This window comes from Heptranchias perlo, chromosome 7 (assembly GCF_035084215.1).
Source record: "Heptranchias perlo isolate sHepPer1 chromosome 7, sHepPer1.hap1, whole genome shotgun sequence".
Classification (NCBI taxonomy): domain Eukaryota; kingdom Metazoa; phylum Chordata; class Chondrichthyes; order Hexanchiformes; family Hexanchidae; genus Heptranchias; species Heptranchias perlo.
In genome coordinates this window covers 82,239,263-82,259,886 of record NC_090331.1, presented here as the reverse complement: position 1 = coordinate 82,259,886, position 20,624 = coordinate 82,239,263, and the positions used below count along the sequence as shown (strand labels likewise).

General features: G+C 52.7%; 1 protein-coding gene across 1 annotated transcript in view; it reads right to left on the bottom strand.

Moving 5' to 3' along the window:
• The window catches only part of LOC137323909 (caspase-8-like), a 43,427-nt gene that overhangs the window by 13,287 nt on the left and 9,516 nt on the right, over positions 1 to 20,624 (bottom strand). Inside the window, exons 4-6 of the mRNA XM_067987988.1 lie at positions 4,074 to 4,206; positions 3,271 to 3,401; positions 2,131 to 2,197 (exon numbers count right to left, since the gene is read on the bottom strand). Of these exons, the coding sequence (XP_067844089.1) occupies positions 2,131 to 2,197; positions 3,271 to 3,401; positions 4,074 to 4,206 (331 nt within the window). The remainder of the gene's footprint in view (positions 1 to 2,130; positions 2,198 to 3,270; positions 3,402 to 4,073; positions 4,207 to 20,624) is intronic.

The window sequence follows — 20,624 nt, the reverse complement described above, 5'->3', positions numbered from 1 at the left end:
CCCAGTGTTACACAGAGACAGTCCTGCACTCACCAGTACTGTACCCCAGTGTTACACAGAGACAGTCCTGCACTCACCAATATTGTATCCCAGTGTTACACAGAGACAGTCCTGCACTCACCAGTACTGTACCCCAGTATTATACAGAGACAGTCCTGCATTCACCAGTACTGTACCCCAGTGTTATACAGAGATAGTCCTGCACTCACCAGTACTGTATCCCAGTGTTATACAGAGACAGTCCTGCACTCACCAGTACTGTACCCCAGTGTTATACAGAGACAGTCCTGCACTCACCAGTACTGTACCCCAGTGTTATACAGAGACAGTCCTGCATTCACCAGTACTGTACCCCAGTGTTATACATGGACAGTCCTGCACTCACCAGTACTGTACCCCAGTGTTATACAGAGACAGTCCTGCACTCACCAGTACTGTACCCCAGTGTTATACAGAGACAGTCCTGCACTCACCAGTACTGTACCCCAGTGTTATACAGAGACAGTCCTGCATTCACCAGTACTGTACCCCAGTGTTATACAGAGACAGTCCTGCACTCACCAGTACTGTACCCCAGTGTTATACAGAGACAGTCCTGCACTCACCAGTACTGTATCCCAGTATTATACAGAGACAGTCCTGCATTCACCAGTACTGTACCCCAGTGTTATACAGAGACAGTCCTGCACTCACCAGTACTGTATCCCAGTGTTATACAGAGACAGTCCTGCACTCACCAGTACTGTACCCCAGTGTTATACAGAGACAGTCCTGCACTCACCAGTACTGTACCCCAGTGTTATACAGAGACAGTCCTGCACTCACCAGTACTGTACCCCAGTGTTATACAGAGACAGTCCTGCACTCACCAGTACTGTATCCCAGTATTATACAGAGACAGTCCTGCATTCACCAGTACTGTACCCCAGTGTTATACAGAGACAGTCCTGCACTCACCAGTACTGTATCCCAGTGTTATACAGAGACAGTCCTGCACTCACCAGTACTGTATCCCAGTATTATACAGAGACAGTCCTGCACTCACCAGTACTGTACCCCAGTGTTATACAGAGACAGTCCTGCACTCACCAGTACTGTATCCCAGTGTTATACAGAGACAGTCCTGCACTCACCAGTACTGTATCCCAGTATTATACAGAGACAGTCCTGCACTCACCAGTACTGTACCCCAGTGTTATACAGAGACAGTCCTGCACTCACCAGTACTGTACCCCAGTGTTATACAGAGACAGTCCTGCACTCACCAGTACTGTATCCCAGTGTTATACAGAGACAGTCCTGCATTCACCAGTACTGTACCCCAGTGTTATACAGAGACAGTCCTGCACTCACCAGTACTGTACCCCAGTGTTATACAGAGACAGTCCTGCACTCACCAGTACTGTACCCCAGTGTTATACAGAGACAGTCCTGCACTCACCAGTACTGTACCCCAGTGTTATACAGAGACAGTCCTGCATTCACCAGTACTGTACCCCAGTGTTATACAGAGACAGTCCTGCACTCACCAGTACTGTACCCCAGTGTTATACAGAGACAGTCCTGCATTCACCAGTACTGTACCCCAGTGTTATACAGAGACAGTCCTTCACTCACCAGTACTGTACCCCAGTGTTATACAGAGACAGTCCTGCACTCACCAGTACTGTACCCCAGTGTTATACAGAGACAGTCCTGCATTCACCAGTACTGTACCCCAGTGTTATACAGAGACAGTCCTGCATTCACCAGTACTGTACCCCAGTGTTATACAGAGACAGTCCTGCACTCACCAGTACTGTACCCCAGTGTTATACAGAGACAGTCCTGCACTCACCAGTACTGTACCCCAGTGTTATACAGAGACAGTCCTGCACTCACCAGTACTGTACCCCAGTGTTATACAGAGACAGTCCTGCATTCACCAGTACTGTACCCCAGTGTTATACAGAGACAGTCCTGCACTCACCAGTACTGTACCCCAGTGTTATACAGAGACAGTCCTGCACTCACCAGTACTGTACCCCAGTGTTCTGCTGAACTGACTGGATATTTCAGACTGATTTGATCCAATCAGAGGGAAGATGAAAGCTGTTACCAAGTGAACCCTGGCAGTGTAATTATACGTACCAGAAAGTTGTGAAAATGGCACCAACGAATTGTGGGGTTCCAGCGACACGAGGGGTCCTGACTCTTCCTGCATTGAAGAGAAAGTAGTTATGTTTGAGGAAAGGATCAGTGTCAAATCTAAAATACAAACTAAAAACGCTGGTAACACAGAGTGGGTCAGTCCTCAGTTGAAAGAGCAAAGGGCAGGGTAACACACAGTGTCCTTCAGAACGCTCAGTCTGTCAAGGTCTTCAGTTCTCTGTCTTGTCCAGCACCTATCAGTGGGCCAGATGTTCTCTGCGACCCACCCCCCCAACATCTTATCGCCCGGGAGACACACTGCTCTACTGAACATGAGGCGTACTTACGGCACACTGAACATAAAGCTCTACGTACAGCGTACCGAACACACTGAACGGGAGGCGTTCTTACGGCACGCTGAACGGGAGGCGTTCTTACGGCACGCTGAACGGGAGGCGTTCTTACGGCACGCTGAACGGGAGGCGTTCTTACGGCACGCTGAACGGGAGGCGTTCTTACGGCACGCTGAACGGGAGGCGTTCTTACGGCACGCTGAACGGGAGGCGTTCTTACGGCACGCTGAACGGGAGGCGTTCTTACGGCACGCTGAACGGGAGGCGTTCTTACGGCACGCTGAACGGGAGGCGTTCTTACGGCACGCTGAACGGGAGGCGTTCTTACGGCACGCTGAACGGGAGGCGTTCTTACGGCACGCTGAACGGGAGGCGTTCTTACGGCACGCTGAACGGGAGGCGTTCTTACGGCACGCTGAACGGGAGGCGTTCTTACGGCACGCTGATCGGGAGGCGTTCTTACGGCACGCTGAACGGGAGGCGTTCTTACGGCACGCTGAACGGGAGGCGTTCTTACGGCACGCTGAACGGGAGGCGTTCTTACGGCACGCTGAACGGGAGGCGTTCTTACGGCACGCTGAACGGGAGGCGTTCTTACGGCACGCTGAACGGGAGGCGTTCTTACGGCACGCTGAACGGGAGGCGTACTTACGGCACGCTGAACGGGAGGCGTTCTTACGGCACGCTGAACGGGAGGCGTACTTACGGCACGCTGAACGGGAGGCGTACTTACGGCACGCTGAACGGGAGGCGTACTTACGGCACACTGAACAGGAGGCGTACTTACAGCAAATGGCAGCTGTCTGGACAAACACTCTGCTGCAGGCTGCGTACCTCGTGCAACTAAGATCCTCGGAGGAGTGTGGGTCTCGCGAGTCGGAACCGACACCAGGGCAGGTTCCTCAGACAGCTTGCTTCCTAAATTAACAAAGGAATAAATCAGCAGTGGTGTTGCAGGTCAACGGGGCCGAATGGTAACGGGACCACAGAATATCGGGGCCGCAGGGTAGACGGGGCCGTAGGTCTGTGCTGGGGTCACTACAGTTAGCCTCAGCACCCATTGACTTTCAAAAGTCAAATACGGTGCAGACACCGGAGGAATGGCCCCAAGTTCTGGAACTGTACCCAGTTCGCCAGGGCCTTGATAAGAGGACAGGAGAGCAGGGAGACTGTTTTTTCTGGCCAGTGCTTGGTCTGTCCTGGGCTGTCACTGGATCTTCGCTGCTCCAATCTCACCCATTTTGTATGGAAGGTTGGACCGCTATCCAGCCTGAGGATGACCTGCCTGCTGCCCACTGCCCACTGCCCAACACCCGATACTCTCTGCCCACTGACTGCTGCCAGACTGGGAACTGAGAAGTCCCCTGAAGAATTTGGACTCCGGGAACAAGGGGGAAGGATTGGGGCGGGAGTCAATCAGAGCTCGTGGATTAGAGTAAATCCCTTATCTATATTATCCATCAGACGGGGGCTTATCTTTACAACAATAGGGGTGTTGGAATTTGCATCATGATGGCCCCCAGACTCACTCTCACCGACCATCTCCGCGTTTCTCTCAATACAGCACTGGACTGTGGCGATGGCCATTACCGTCCTGTCTGTAATCCTCAAACTTCTGCACTAAGTCCTCCCCAACTTGTTTGCAAATGTACTCCAGAAGCTCCATATTATCTTCTTCCAGCAATCCTTCCTTCTCCATTTCAATGAGGGCATCCAGCATTGTCTGAGGAAGAAGTGTCAGAGTTACACAACAAACTGTTAGCGATGAGTTAATCAAATGGGACAGCTATTGATTTCTCTTTATATTAATTTCTTTATGTTAACTGTGTCCAGTAACTTTTTGATTGTAGCTGATCTCACTAGTGGTTTAATTAACCCTTTGATATGGCCGGATCTGTAACAAGACCGTGGGAGGTTGTAGGTGTGAGTGGGTATGTAGATGAAATGCCATCTTGTAGGTTATTTGTCTTTTAATTTCCTTCAGGAGAGATATGGTTGGGTGTCTGTAAAGTTGAAGGTGGTTGTACTGATACATAAACAGCTGTATGCAAAGCCACCCTGGAAGGCGACATCTGTCAAAGGAATGTGGCCTAGGGCAATGGAAAACTAACATCTGCGCAGGAATGTTAGAAGGCCTGCAATAGTTCATGAAACTCTGTGACTGTCTTCAACTTAAAGATTCGATTGACAGACCAATCAGGATATGTAAAACTGAAGTCATCGATAAGGAACATGAAAGGAAGATGAGGTAATGCTGAAGCATACAAGATATAAAAAGGTAGTTGCTGGACAAGATAACTCAGAATCCGATGAGGCCAGATCAGCCTTGAAACTACAACTTTGCTGTTAACGTGTGTGGATTCTCCGGTAAACTCACAAGGTTTTGCGGTAAGTGTTGCTGTTAAATGTATGTTTAATTATTGTCAATAATAATTATCATATGCTAAATAAATCTGTGAATGTCAACCTGTAATGCTGCGAGCCCTATTATCTTGAGGAATAACTTATAAGAACATCCACCCTCTAACAAGAGTATAAGAGTACGGATTTCTTACTGCAATTGTACAGGGCTTTGGTGAGACCTCACCTGGAGTACTGTGTACAGTTTTGGTCTCCTTATCTAAGGAAGGATTATACTCGCCTTAGAGGTGGTGCAACGAAGGTTCACTAGATTAATTCCTGGGATGAGAGGGTTGTCCTATGAGGCGAGGTTGAGTAGAATGGGCCTATACTCTCTGGAGTTTAGAAGAATGAGAGGTGATTTCATTGAAACATATAAGATTCTAAGAGGGCTTGACAGGATAGATACTGAGAGATTGTTTCCCCTGACTGGAGAGTCTAGAATTAGGGGGTATAGTCATAGAATAAGGGGTTGGTCATTAAGACTGAGATGAGGAGGAATTTCTTCACACAGAGGGTTGTGAATCTTTGGAATTCTCTACCCCGAGGGCTGTGGATGCTGAGTCCTTGAATATGTTCAAGTCTGAGATCGATAGATTCTTGGACTCTGAGGGATTCAAGAGATATGGGGATCGGGCAAGAAAGTGGAGTTGAAGTCGAAGATCAGCCATGAGTTTATTAAATGGCTCAAGGGGCCATATGGCCTATTCCTGTTCTTATTTCTTATGTTCTAACAAAACCAGAGAGGGTCCAACAGGGATTCGTTCTCCTGGGCTAACCAGGGTCAAATGGAGTTCAGTAAGGCAGTATGGCACTTCATATCTATCTACATCTTCAGTATCTAATTTTTTATAAACCTAATATCTGTGCACACTTCCTATCAACTTTCCCATTATAAATCTGTATGCAGCGCCTCTACTGGCAGGAGGGTGTAATTACAGTGTGATAAGTTTACATAGGCAGTTTCCATTAAAAATGTGGACATAGGAATTCTCTTTTTAACCTCAAATTTTAGTCTAAAATTTGAAAAAGTTCAGTGACATGTGGGTTTCCCCAAATTCATCAGAAAAATCAGACAGTCACTGCCCTAAAGGTACCTTAACAGGCACTCTATCCCGTCCCCATTAACAGACACTCCCTCCCTCCAACCACCTCTCCCCAATTCACAGACAGTCCCTCCCTCTAACCACCTCTCCCCAATTCACAGACACTCCCTCCCTCTAACCATCTCTCCCCAATTCACAGACACCCCCTCCCTCTAACCATCTCTCCCCAATTCACAGACACTCCCTCCTTCTAACCATCTCTCCCCAATTCACAGACACTCCCTCCCTCTAACCACCTCTCCCCAATTCACAGACACTCCCTCCCTCTAACCATCTCTCCCCAATTCACAGACACTCCCTCCTTCTAATCATCTCTCCCCAATTCACAGACACTCCCTCCCTCTAACCATCTCTCCTTTTAATTGAAGTGAAATTGGTGGGATTCATTTAATTTGAATTAATTAGTAAAAGGGTAAGTCATGTCAGGACAGCCCAGCCTCGTGTTATGCTCTTCCTGCTCTATGTGGGAAATCAGGGACCCTTCCGGTGTCCCTGACGACCATGTGTGCGGGAAATGTATCCAGCTGCAGCTACTGACAAACCGCATTGCGGCACTGGAGCTGCGGATGGATTCATTATGGAGCATTCGCGATGCTGAAAACGTCGTGGACAGCACGTTTAGTGAGATGGTCACACCGCAGGTAAAGGTTGTACAGGCAGGAAGTAAGTGGGTGACTTCCAGGCAGAGTAAGAGGAGCAGGCAGGCAGTGCAGGGGTCCTGTGTGGCCGTCCCCCTCTCAAACAAATATACCGCTTTGGATATTGTTGAGGGGGATGACTTATCAGGGGAAGGCAGCAGCAGCCAACTTCCTGGCACCAGGGGTAGCTCTGCTGCACAGGCTGGGAGGAAAAAGAGTGGAAGAGCTATAGTGGTAGGGGATTCTATCGTAAGGGGAACAGACAGGCGTTTCTGTGGCCGTAAACGTGACTCCAGGATGGTTTGTTGCCTCCCTGGTGCCAGGGTCATGGATGTCACTGAGCGGCTTCAGGGCATTCTCAAGGGGGAGGGTGAGCAGGCAGAGGTCGTGGTCCACATTGGGACCAACGACATAGGTAGGAAGGGAGATGAGGTCCTGCATCAAGAATTTAGGGAGCTAGGTAGCAGATTAAAGAGCAGGACCTCAAAGGTTGTAATCTCTGGATTACTCCCAGTGCCACGGGCTAGTGAGTATAGAAATAGGAGGATAGAACAGATGAATGCGTGGCTAAAGAGTTGGTGCAGGAGGGAGGGTTTCAGTTTCCTGGATCACTGGGCCTGCTTCTGGGGAAGGTGGGACTTGTACAAGTCGGACGGGTTGCATCTGAACCAGAGCGGGACAAATATCCTTGCGGGGAGGTTTGCTGGCACTGTTGGGGGGGGTTTAAACTAACTTGGCAGGGGGATGGGATACAGAGTGGAGCTACAATAGGGGGTGATGTGCAGCCAAATATTGAGAAAAAAACAAGTCAGCTTGGAAGACAGGGCAAATATGTAAGAGCAAGGCTGGATGGCATCTATTTTAATGCAAGGAGTCTTGCGAATAAGGTGGATGAACTGAAGGTGTTGATAAACACATGGGAGTATGACATTGTTGCTGTCACAGAGACATGGTTGAGGGAGGGGCAAGACTGGCAGCTCAATATTCCGGGGTACAGAATCTTCAGGCGAGACAGAGGGGGAGGTATAAGAGGAGGGGGGGTCGCAATATTAATTAAAGAATCAATTACTGCCATAAGGAGGGATGATATATTAGCAGGTTCCTCAAATGAGGCCATATGGGTGGAGCTTAAAAACAAAAAGGGGGCAAGCACTTTGATGGGAGTGTACTATAGACCCCCAAACAGTCAGGGGGAGATAGAGGAACAGATATGTAGGCAAATCTCAGAAAATTGTGCAAATAATAGGGTAATAATAGTGGGGGATTTCAACTTCCCCAATATTAACTGGGATACTCAGAGTGTAAAAGGCTTAGAGAGTACAAAATTCTTAACGTGCATCCAGGAGAGCTTTTTGAGCCAGCATGTAGAAAGTCCTACAAGAGAGGGGGCGGTACTGGACCTAATTCTAGGAAATGAGTCCGGCCAAGTGGAAGAAGTGCTAGTAGGTGAGCACTTTGGTGACAGTGACCATAATTCAGTGAGATTTAAGGTGGTCATGGAAAAGGACAGGGAGGGGCCGGAAATAAAGGTTCTAAATTGGGGGAAGGCCGATTTTAATAGGATAAGGCAGGATCTGGCCAAAATGGACTGGGATCAGCTGCTTGTAGGAAAATCCGCATCGGAGCAATGGGAGTCTTTCAGAAGGGAGATTGAGACCATACAATGGCAACATGTTCCCGTAAAGGTCAAGGGTGGTTCCAAGAACTCCAGGGAACCTTGGATGTCAGGGGATATACGAGAATGGATTAGGAAAAAAAGGAGGGCTTTTGGCAGATACAAAAGGCTAAGGACGGAGGAAGCCCTAGAGGAGTACAAAAAGTGCAGGGGGATACTTAAAAAGGAAATTAGGAGATCAAGGAGGGGCCATGAAAAAACTCTGGCGAGCAAAATAAAGGAAAATCCTAAGATGTTTTATAAGTATATTAAGGGTAAGAGGATGACTAGGGAAAAAATAGGGCCCATTAGGGACAAAAATGGCAATCTGTGTGTGGAGCCGGAAGATGTAGGAGGGGTTCTAAATGAATTTTTTGCATCTGTTTTCACTATGGAGAAGGACGACGTAGACAGAGAAATACGACAGGGGGACTGTGATATACTCGAACATATTAACATCGAGCGGGAGGAGGTATTGGCGGTTTTAGCAGGCCTAAAAATGGATAAATCCCCAGGCCCGGACGAAATGTATCCCAGGCTACTGTGTGAGGCAAAGGAGGAGATTGCGGGGGCTCTAACACATATATTCAGAACCTCTCTGGCCACAGGGGATGTGCCAGAGGACTGGAGAACCGCTAATGTAGTACCATTATTCAAGAAGGGGAGTAGGGAAAAACCGGGGAACTACAGGCCAGTGAGCCTAACATCAGTGGTAGGAAAATTATTGGAAAAAATTCTGAAGGACAAAATTAGTCTCCACTTGGAGAAGCAAGGATTAATCAGGGATAGTCAACATGGCTTTGTCAAGGGAAGATCATGTCTGACTAATTTGATTGAATTTTTTGAGGGGGTGACTAGGCGTGTGGATGAGGGTAACGCAGTGGATGTGGTATACATGGATTTCAGTAAGGCCTTCGATAAAGTCCCGCACAGGAGACTGGTCAAGAAGGTACGAGCCCATGGAGTCCAGGGTGCCTTGGCACTTTGGAGACAAAACTGGCTTAGTGGCAGAAGGCAGAGGGTGATGGTCGAAGGTTGTTTTTGTGACTGGAAGCCTGTGGCCAGTGGGGTACCACAGGGATCTGTGCTGGGGCCCTTGCTGTTTGTGGTCTACATTAACGACTTGGATATGAATGTAAAAGGTATGATCAGTAAGTTCGCTGATGATACAAAAATTGGTAGGGTGGTAAATAGCGAGGAGGATAGCCTCAGTCTGCAGGACGATATAGATGGGTTGGTCAGATGGGCGGAACAGTGGCAAATGGAATTTAACCCGGAAAAGTGCAAGGTGATGCACTTTGGAGGGACTAACAAGGCAAGGGAATACACAATGAATGGGAGGACCCTAGGCAAGACAGAGGGTCAGAGGGATCTTGGTGTGCAAGTTCACAGATCCCTGAAGGCGGCGGAACAGGTAGATAAGGTGGTAAAGAAGGCATATGGGATACTTGCCTTTATTAGCCGAGGCATAGAATATAAGAGCAAGGAGGTTATGATGGAGCTGTATAAAACACTGGTTAGGCCACAGCTGGAGTACTGTGTGCAGTTCTGGTCGCCGCACTACAGGAAGGATGTGATCGCTTTGGAGAGGGTGCAGAGGAGATTCACCAGGATGTTACCAGGGCTGGAGCGCTTCAGTTATGAAGAGAGACTGGGAAGATTGGGTTTGTTTTCCTTGGAGCAAAGGAGGATGAGGGGGGACATGATTGAGGTGTACAAAATTATGAGGGGCACAGATAGGATGGATACGAAGGAGCTTTTACCCTTCGTTGAGGGTTCTATAACAAGGGGGCATAGATTCAAGGTAAAAGGCGGGAGGATTAGAGGGGATTTGAGAAAGAACTTTTTCACCCAGAGGGTGGTTGGAGTCTGGAACTCACTGCCTGAGAGGGTTGTGGAGGCAGGAACCCTCACAACATTCAAGAAGCATTTGGATGAGCACTTGAAATGCCATAGCATACAAGGCTACGGACCAAATGCTGGAATATGGGATTAGAGTAGACAGGGCTTGATGGCCGGCGCGGACACAATGGGCCGAAGGGCCTCAATCCGTGCTGTATAACTCTATGACTCGATGACTCCCCAATTCACAGACACTCCCTCCCTCCCTCGAACCACCTCTCCCCAATTCACAGACACTCCCTCCCTCCCTCTAACCACCTCTCCCCAATTCACAGACACTCCCTCCCTCTAACCACCCCTCCCCAATTCACAGACACTCCCTCCCTCCAAACCACCTCTCCCCAATTCACAGACACTCCCTCCCTCCCTCAAACCACCTCTCCCCAATTCACAGACACTCCCTCCCTCTAACCACCCCTCCCCAATTCACAGACACTCCCTCTCTCCAACCATCTCTCCCTATTCACAGACACTCCCTACCTGTAACCACCCCTCCCCAATTCACAGAGACTCCCTCCCTCCCTCCCTCTAACCACCTCTCCCAAATTCACAGACACTCCCTCCCTCTAACTACCCCTCCCCAATTCACAGACACTCCCTCCCTCTAACCACCCCTCCCCAATTCACAGACACTCCCTCCCTCTAACCACCCCTCCCCCATTCACAGACACTCCCTCCCTCTAACCACCCCTCCCCAATTCACAGACACACCCTCCTTCCCTCCCCCCCTCTAACCACCCCTCCCCTATTCACAGACACTCCCTCCCTCTAACCACCCCTCCCCAATTCACAGACACACCCTCCTTCCCTCCCCCGCTCGAACCACCCTTCCCCAATTCACAGACACTCCCTCTCTCCAACCATCTCTCCCCAATTCACAGACACTCCCTCCCTCTAACCATCCCCTCCCCAATTCACAGACACTCCCTCCCTCCAACCATCTCTCCCCTATTCACAGACACTCCCTCCCTCTAACCACCCCTCCCCAATTCACAGACACTCCCCTCCCTCTAACCACCCCTCCCCAATTCACAGACACTCCCTCCCTCTAACCACCCCTCCCCAATTCACAGACACTCCCTCCCTCCAACCATCTCTCCCCAATTCACAGACACTCCCTCCCTCTAACCACCCCTCCCCAATTCACAGACACTCCCTCCCTCGAACCATCTCTCCCCAGTTCACAGACACTCCCTCCCTCTAACCACCTCTCCCCAATTCACAGACACTCCCGCCCTCCCTCGAACCACCTCTCCCCAATTCACAGACACTCCCTCCCTCTAACCACCTCTCCCCAATTCACAGACACTCCCGCCCTCCCTCTAACCACCCCTCCCCAATTCACAGACACTCCCTCCCTCTAACCACCCCTCCCCAATTCACAGACACTCCCTCCCTCTAACCATCTCTCCCCTATTCACAGACACTCCCTCCCTCCCTCTAACCATCTCTCCCCTATTCACAGACACTCCCTCCCTCCCTCTAACCACCCCTCCCCAATTCACAGACACTCCCTCCCTCGAACCACCTCTCCCCAATTCACAGACACTCCCTCCCTCTAACCACCTCTCCCCAATTCACAGACAGTCCCTCCCTCTAACCACCCCTCCCCAATTCAGACACTCCCTCCCTCCCTCTAACCACCTCTCCCCAATTCACAGACACTCCCTCCCTCTAACCACCTCTCCGCAATTCACAGACACTCCCTCCCTCGAACCACCTCTCCCCAATTCACAGACACTCCCTCCCTCTAACCACCCCTCCCCTATTCACAGACACTCCCTCCCTCCCTCTAACCATCTCTCCCCTATTCACAGACACTCCCTCCCTCTAACCACCCCTCCCCAATTCACAGACACTCCCTCCCTCTAACCACCCCTCCCCAATTCACAGACACTCCCTCCCTCTAAACACCCCTCCCCAATTCACAGACACTCCCTCCCTCTAACCACCTCTCCCCAATTCACAGACACTCCCTCCCTCTAACCACCCCTCCCCAATTCACAGACACTCCCTCCCTCTAACCACCCCTCCCCAATTCACAGACACTCCCTCCCTCTAACCACCTCTCCCCAATTCACAGACACTCCCTCCCTCTAACCACCCCTCCCCAATTCACAGACACTCCCTCCCTCTAACCACCCCTCCCCAATTCACAGACACTCCCTCCCTCTAACCATCTCTCCCCTATTCACAGACACTCTCTCCCTCCAACCACCTCTCCCCAATTCACAGACACACCCTCCTTCCCTCCCCCCCTCTAACCACCCCTCCCCAATTCAGACACTCCCTCTCTCCAACCATCTCTCCCCAATTCACAGACACTCCCTCCCTCTAACCACCCCTCCCCTATTCACAGACACTCCCTCCCTCTAACCACCCCTCCCCAATTCACAGACACTCCCTCCCTCCAACCATCTCTCCCCTATTCACAGACACTCCCTCCCTCTAACCACCCCTCCCCAATTCACAGAAACTCCCTCCCTCTAACCACCCCTCCCCTATTCACAGACACTCCCTCCCTCTAACCACCCCTCCCCAATTCACAGACACTCCCTCCCTCTAACCACCCCTCCCCAATTCACAGACACACCCTCCTTCCCTCCCCCCCCTCTAACCACCCTTCCCCAATTCACAGACACTCCCTCTCTCCAACCATCTCTCCCCAATTCACAGACACTCCCTCCCTCTAACCATCCCCTCCCCAATTCACAGACACTCCCTCCCTCCAACCATCTCTCCCCTATTCACAGACACTCCCTCCCTCTAACCACCCCTCCCCAATTCACAGACACTCCCCTCCCTCTAACCACCCCTCCCCAATTCACAGACACTCCCTCCCTCTAACCACCCCTCCCCTATTCACAGACACTCCCTCCCTCTAACCACCCCTCCCCAATTCACAGACAGTCCCTCCCTCTAACCACCCCTCCCCAATTCACAGACACTCCCTCCCTCCAACCATCTCTCCCCAATTCACAGACACTCCCTCCCTCTAACCACCCCTCCCCAATTCACAGACACTCCCTCCCTCGAACCATCTCTCCCCAGTTCACAGACACTCCCTCCCTCTAACCACCTCTCCCCAATTCACAGACACTCCCTCCCTCTAACCACCTCTCCCCAATTCACAGACACTCCCGCCCTCCCTCTAACCACCCCTCCCCAATTCACAGACACTCCCTCCCTCTAACCACCCCTCCCCAATTCACAGACACTCCCTCCCTCTAACCATCTCTCCCCTATTCACAGACACTCCCTCCCTCCCTCTAACCATCTCTCCACTATTCACAGACACTCCCTCCCTCCCTCGAACCACCTCTCCCCAATTCACAGACAGTCCCTCCCTCTAACCACCCCTCCCCAATTCAGACACTCCCTCCCTCCCTCTAACCACCTCTCCCCAATTCACAGACACTCCCTCCCTCTAACCACCTCTCCGCAATTCACAGACACTCCCTCCCTCGAACCACCTCTCCCCAATTCACAGACACTCCCTCCCTCTAACCACCCCTCCCCTATTCACAGACACTCCCTCCCTCCCTCTAACCATCTCTCCCCTATTCACAGACACTCCCTCCCTCTAACCACCCCTACCCAATTCACAGACACTCCCTCCCTCTAACCACCCCTCCCCAATTCACAGACACTCCCTCCCTCTAAACACCCCTCCCCAATTCACAGACACTCCCTCCCTCTAACCACCTCTCCCCAATTCACAGACACTCCCTCCCTCTAACCACCCCTCCCCAATTCACAGACACTCCCTCCCTCTAACTACCCCTCCCCAATTCACAGACACTCCCTCCCTCTAACCACCTCTCCCCAATTCACAGACACTCCCTCCCTCTAACCACCTCTCCCCAATTCACAGACACTCCCTCCCTCTAACCACCCCTCCCCAATTCACAGACACTCCCTCCCTCTAACCATCTCTCCCCTATTCACAGACACTCCCTCCTTCTAACCACCCCTACCCTATTCACAGACACTCTCTCCCTCCAACCACCTCTCCCCAATTCACAGACACACCCTCCTTCCCTCCCCCCCTCTAACCACCCCTCCCCAATTCAGACACTCCCTCTCTCCAACCATCTCTCCCCAATTCACAGACACTCCCTCCCTCTAACCACCCCTCCCCTATTCACAGACACTCCCTCCCTCTAACCACCCCTCCCCAATTCACAGACACTCCCTCCCTCCAACCATCTCTCCCCTATTCACAGACACTCCCTCCCTCTAACCACCCCTCCCCAATTCACAGAAACTCCCTCCCTCTAACCACCCCTCCCCTATTCACAGACACTCCCTCCCTCTAACCACCCCTCCCCAATTCACAGACACTCCCTCCCTCTAACCACCCCTCCCCAGTTCACAGACACTCCCTCCCTCTAACCATCCCTCCCCAATTCACAGACACACCCTCCTTCCCTCCCCCCCTCTAACCACCCCTCCCCTATTCACAGACAGTCCCTCCCTCTAACCACCCCTCCCCAATTCACAGACACGCCCTCCCTCTAACCACCCCTCCCCAGTTCACAGACACTCCCTCCCTCTAACCATCTCTCCCCAATTCACAGACACTCCCTCCCTCTAACCATCCCCTCCCCAATTCACAGACACTCCCTCCCTCCAACCATCTCTCCCCTATTCACAGACACTCCCTCCCTCTAACCACCCCTCCCCAATTCACAGACACTCCCCTCCCTCTAACCACCCCTCCCCAATTCACAGACACTCCCTCCCTCGAACCACCCCTCCCCAATTCACAGACACTCCCTCCCTCCAACCATCTCTCCCCAATTCACAGACACTCCCTCCCTCTAACCACCCCTCCCCAATTCACAGACACTCCCTCCCTCGAACCATCTCTCCCCAGTTCACAGACACTCCCTCCCTCTAACCACCTCTCCCCAATTCACAGACACTCCCGCCCTCCCTCTAACCACCTCTCCCCAATTCACAGACACTCCCTCCCTCTAACCACCTCTCCCCAATTCACAGACACTCCCGCCCTCCCTCTAACCACCCCTCCCCAATTCACAGACACTCCCTCCCTCTAACCACCCCTCCCCAATTCACAGACACTCCCTCCCTCTAACCACCCCTCCCCAATTCACAGACACTCCCTCCCTCTAACCATCTCTCCCCTATTCACAGACACTCCCTCCCTCCCTCTAACCATCTCTCCCCTATTCACAGACACTCCCTCCCTCCCTCGAACCACCCCTCCCCAATTCACAGACACTCCCTCCCTCGAACCACCTCTCCCCAATTCACAGACACTCCCTCCCTCTAACCACCTCTCCCCAATTCACAGACAGTCCCTCCCTCTAACCACCCCTCCCCAATTCAGACACTCCCTCCCTCCCTCTAACCACCTCTCCGCAATTCACAGACACTCCCTCCCTCGAACCACCTCTCCCCAATTCACAGACACTCCCTCCCTCTAACCACCCCTCCCCTATTCACAGACACTCCCTCCCTCTAACCATCTCTCCCCTATTCACAGACACTCCCTCCCTCTAACCACCCCTCCCCAATTCACAGACACTCCCTCCCTCTAACCACCCCTCCCCAATTCACAGACACTCCCTCCCTCTAACCACCCCTCCCCAATTCACAGACACTCCCTCCCTCTAACCACCCCTCCCCAATTCACAGACACTCCCTCCCTCCAACCACCCCTCCCCAATTCACAGACACTCCCTCCCTCTAACCACCCCTCCCCTATTCACAGACACTCCCTCCCTCCCTCCAACCATCTCTCCCCAATTCACAGACACTCCCTCCCTCTAACCACCCCTCCCCAATTCACAGACACTCCCTCCCTCGAACCATCTCTCCCCAGTTCACAGACACTCCCTCCCTCTAACCACCTCTCCCCAATTCACAGACACTCCCGCCCTCCCTCTAACCACCTCTCCCCAATTCACAGACACTCCCTCCCTCTAACCACCTCTCCCCAATTCACAGACACTCCCGCCCTCCCTCTAACCACCCCTCCCCAATTCACAGACACTCCCTCCCTCTAACCACCCCTCCGCAATTCACAGACACTCCCTCCCTCTAACCATCTCTCCCCTATTCACAGACACTCCCTCCCTCCCTCTAACCATCTCTCCCCTATTCACAGACACTCCCTCCCTCCCTCTAACCACCCCTCCCCAATTCACAGACACTCCCTCCCTCGAACCACCTCTCCCCAATTCACAGACAGTCCCTCCCTCTAACCACCCCTCCCCTATTCACAGACACTCCCTCCCTCCCTCTAACCATCTCTCCCCTATTCACAGACACTCCCTCCCTCTAACCACCCCTCCCCAATTCACAGACACTCCCTCCCTCTAACCAACCCTCCCCAATTCACAGACACTCCCTCCCTCTAAACACCCCTCCCCAATTCACAGACACTCCCTCCCTCTAACCATCTCTCCCCAATTCACAGACACTCCCTCCCTCTAACCAACCCTCCCCAATTCACAGACACTCCCTCCCTCTAAACACCCCTCCCCTATTCACAGACACTCCCTCCCTCGAACCATCTCTCCCCAATTCACAGACACTCCCTCCCTCTAACCACCCCTCCCCAATTCACAGACACTCCCTCCCTCGAACCATCTCTCCCCAGTTCACAGACACTCCCTCCCTCTAACCACCTCTCCCCAATTCACAGACACTCCCGCCCTCCCTCTAACCACCCCTCCCCTATTCACAGACACTCCCTCCCTCCCTCGAACCATCTCTCCACTATTCACAGACACTCCCTCCCTCCAACCATCTCTCCCCAATTCACAGACACTCCCTCCCTCTAACCACCCCTCCCCAATTCACAGACACTCCCTCCCTCGAACCATCTCTCCCCAGTTCACAGACACTCCCTCCCTCTAACCACCTCTCCCCAATTCACAGACACTCCCGCCCTCCCTCTAACCACCTCTCCCCAATTCACAGACACTCCCTCCCTCTAACCACCTCTCCCCAATTCACAGACACTCCCGCCCTCCCTCTAACCACCCCTCCCCAATTCACAGACACTCCCTCCCTCTAACCACCCCTCCCCAATTCACAGACACTCCCTCCCTCTAACCACCCCTCCCCAATTCACAGACACTCCCTCCCTCCCTCGAACCATCTCTCCCCTATTCACAGACACTCCCTCCCTCCCTCTAACCATCTCTCCCCTATTCACAGACACTCCCTCCCTCCCTCTAACCACCCCTCCCCAATTCACAGACACTCCCTCCCTCGAACCACCTCTCCCCAATTCACAGACACTCCCTCCCTCTAACCACCTCTCCCCAATTCACAGACAGTCCCTCCCTCTAACCACCCCTCCCCAATTCAGACACTCCCTCCCTCCCTCTAACCACCTCTCCCCAATTCACAGACACTCCCTCCCTCTAACCACCTCTCCGCAATTCACAGACACTCCCTCCCTCGAACCACCTCTCCCCAATTCACAGACACTCCCTCCCTCTAACCACCCCTCCCCTATTCACAGACACTCCCTCCCTCCCTCTAACCATCTCTCCCCTATTCACAGACACTCCCTCCCTCTAACCACCCCTCCCCAATTCACAGACACTCCCTCCCTCTAAACACCCCTCCCCAATTCACAGACACTCCCTCCCTCTAACCACCTCTCCCCAATTCACAGACACTCCCTCCCTCTAACCACCCCTCCCCAATTCACAGACACTCCCTCCATCTAACCACCCCTCCCCAATTCACAGACACTCCCTCCCTCTAACCACCTCTCCCCAATTCACAGACACTCCCTCCCTCTAACCACCCCTCCCCAATTCACAGACACTCCCTCCCTCTAACCACCCCTCCCCAATTCAGACACTCCCTCCTTCTAACCACCCCTACCCTATTCACAGACACTCTCTCCCTCCAACCACCTCTCCCCAATTCACAGACACACCCTCCTTCCCTCCCCCCCCTCTAACCACCCCTCCCCAATTCAGACACTCCCTCTCTCCAACCATCTCTCCCCAATTCACAGACACTCCCTCCCTCTAACCACCCCTCCCCTATTCACAGACACTCCCTCCCTCTAACCACCCCTCCCCAATTCACAGACACTCCCTCCCTCCAACCATCTCTCCCCTATTCACAGACACTCCCTCCCTCTAACCACCCCTCCCCAATTCACAGAAACTCCCTCCCTCTAACCACCCCTCCCCTATTCACAGACACTCCCTCCCTCTAACCACCCCTCCCCAATTCACAGACACTCCCTCCCTCTAACCACCCCTCCCCAATTCACAGACACACCCTCCTTCCCTCCCCCCCTCTAACCACCCTTCCCCAATTCACAGACACTACCTCCCTCTAACCATCCCCTCCCCAATTCACAGACACTCCCTCCCTCCAACCATCTCTCCCCTATTCACAGACACTCCCTCCCTCTAACCACCCCTCCCCAATTCACAGACACTCCCCTCCCTCTAACCACCCCTCCCCAATTCACAGACACTCCCTCCCTCTAACCACCCCTCCCCAATTCACAGACACTCCCTCCCTCCAACCATCTCTCCCCAATTCACAGATACTCCCTCCCTCTAACCACCCCTCCCCAATTCACAGACACTCCCTCCCTCGAACCATCTCTCCCCAGTTCACAGACACTCCCTCCCTCTAACCACCTCTCCCCAATTCACAGACACTCCCGCCCTCCCTCTAACCACCTCTCCCCAATTCACAGACACTCCCTCCCTCTAACCACCTCTCCCCAATTCACAGACACTCCCGCCCTCCCTCTAACCACCTCTCCCCAATTCACAGACACTCCCTCCCTCTAACCACCTCTCCCCAATTCACAGACACTCCCGCCCTCCCTCTAACCACCCTCCCCAATTCACAGACACTCCCTCCCTCTAACCATCTCTCCCCTATTCACAGACACTCCCTCCCTCCCTCTAACCATCTCTCCCCTATTCACAGACACTCCCTCCCTCCCTCTAACCACCCCTCCCCAATTCACAGACACTCCCTCCCTCGAACCACCTCTCCCCAATTCACAGACACTCCCTCCCTCTAACCACCTCTCCCCAATTCACAGACAGTCCCTCCCTCTAACCACCCCTCCCCAATTCAGACACTCCCTCCCTCCCTCTAACCACCTCTCCCCAATTCACAGACACTCCCTCCCTCTAACCACCTCTCCGCAATTCACAGACACTCCCTCCCTCGAACCACCTCTCCCCAATTCACAGACACTCCCTCCCTCTAACCACCCCTCCCCTATTCACAGACACTCCCTCCCTCCCTCTAACCATCTCTCCCCTATTCACAGACACTCCCTCCCTCTAACCACCCCTCCCCAATTCACAGACACTCCCTCCCTCTAACCACCCCTCCCCAATTCACAGACACTCCCTCCCTCTAACCACCCCTCCCCAATTCAGACACTCCCTCCCTCTAACCACCTCTCCCCAATTCACAGACACTCCCTCCCTCTAACCACCCCTCCCCAATTCACAGACACTCCCTCCCTCTAACCACCCCTCCCCAATTCACAGACACTCCCTCCCTCTAACCACCCCTCCCCAATTCAGACACTCCCTCCCTCTAACCACCCCTCCCCAATTCACAGACACTCCCTCCCTCTAACCATCTCTCCCCTATTCACAGACACTCCCTCCTTCTAACCACCCCTCCCCTATTCACAGACACTCTCTCCCTCCAACCACCTCTCCCCAATTCACAGACACACCCTCCTTTCCTCCCCCCCTCTAACCACCCCTCCCCAATTCAGACACTCCCTCTCTCCAACCATCTCTCCCCAATTCACAGACACTCCCTCCCTCTAACCACCCCTCCCCTATTCACAGATCCTCCCTCCCTCTAACCACCCCTCCCCAATTCACAGTCACTCCCTCCCTCCAACCATCTCTCCCCTATTCACAGACACTCCCTCCCTCTAACCACCCCTCCCCAATTCACAGACACTCCCTCCCTCTAACCACCCCTCCCCTATTCACAGACACTCCCTCCCTCCAACCACCTCTCCCCTATTCACAGACACTCCCTCCCTCCCTCCAACCATCTCTCCCCAATTGACAGACACTCCCTCCCTATAACCACCCATCCCAAATTCACAGACACTCCCCTCCCTCCCTCAAACCATCTCTCCCCTATTCACAGACACTCCCTCCCTCCCTCCAACCATCTCTCCCCAATTCACAGACACTCCCTCCCTCTAACCACCCCTCCCCAATTCACAGACACTCCCTCCCTCTGACCACCCCTCCCCAATTGACAGACACTCCCTCCCTCTAACAATCTCTCCCCTATTCACAGACACCCCCTCCCCAATTGACAGACACTCCCTCCGTCTAACCACCTCTCCCAAATTCACAGACACTCCCTCCCTCTAACCACCTCTCCCCAATTCACACACTCCCTCCCTCTAACCATCTCTCCCCAATTC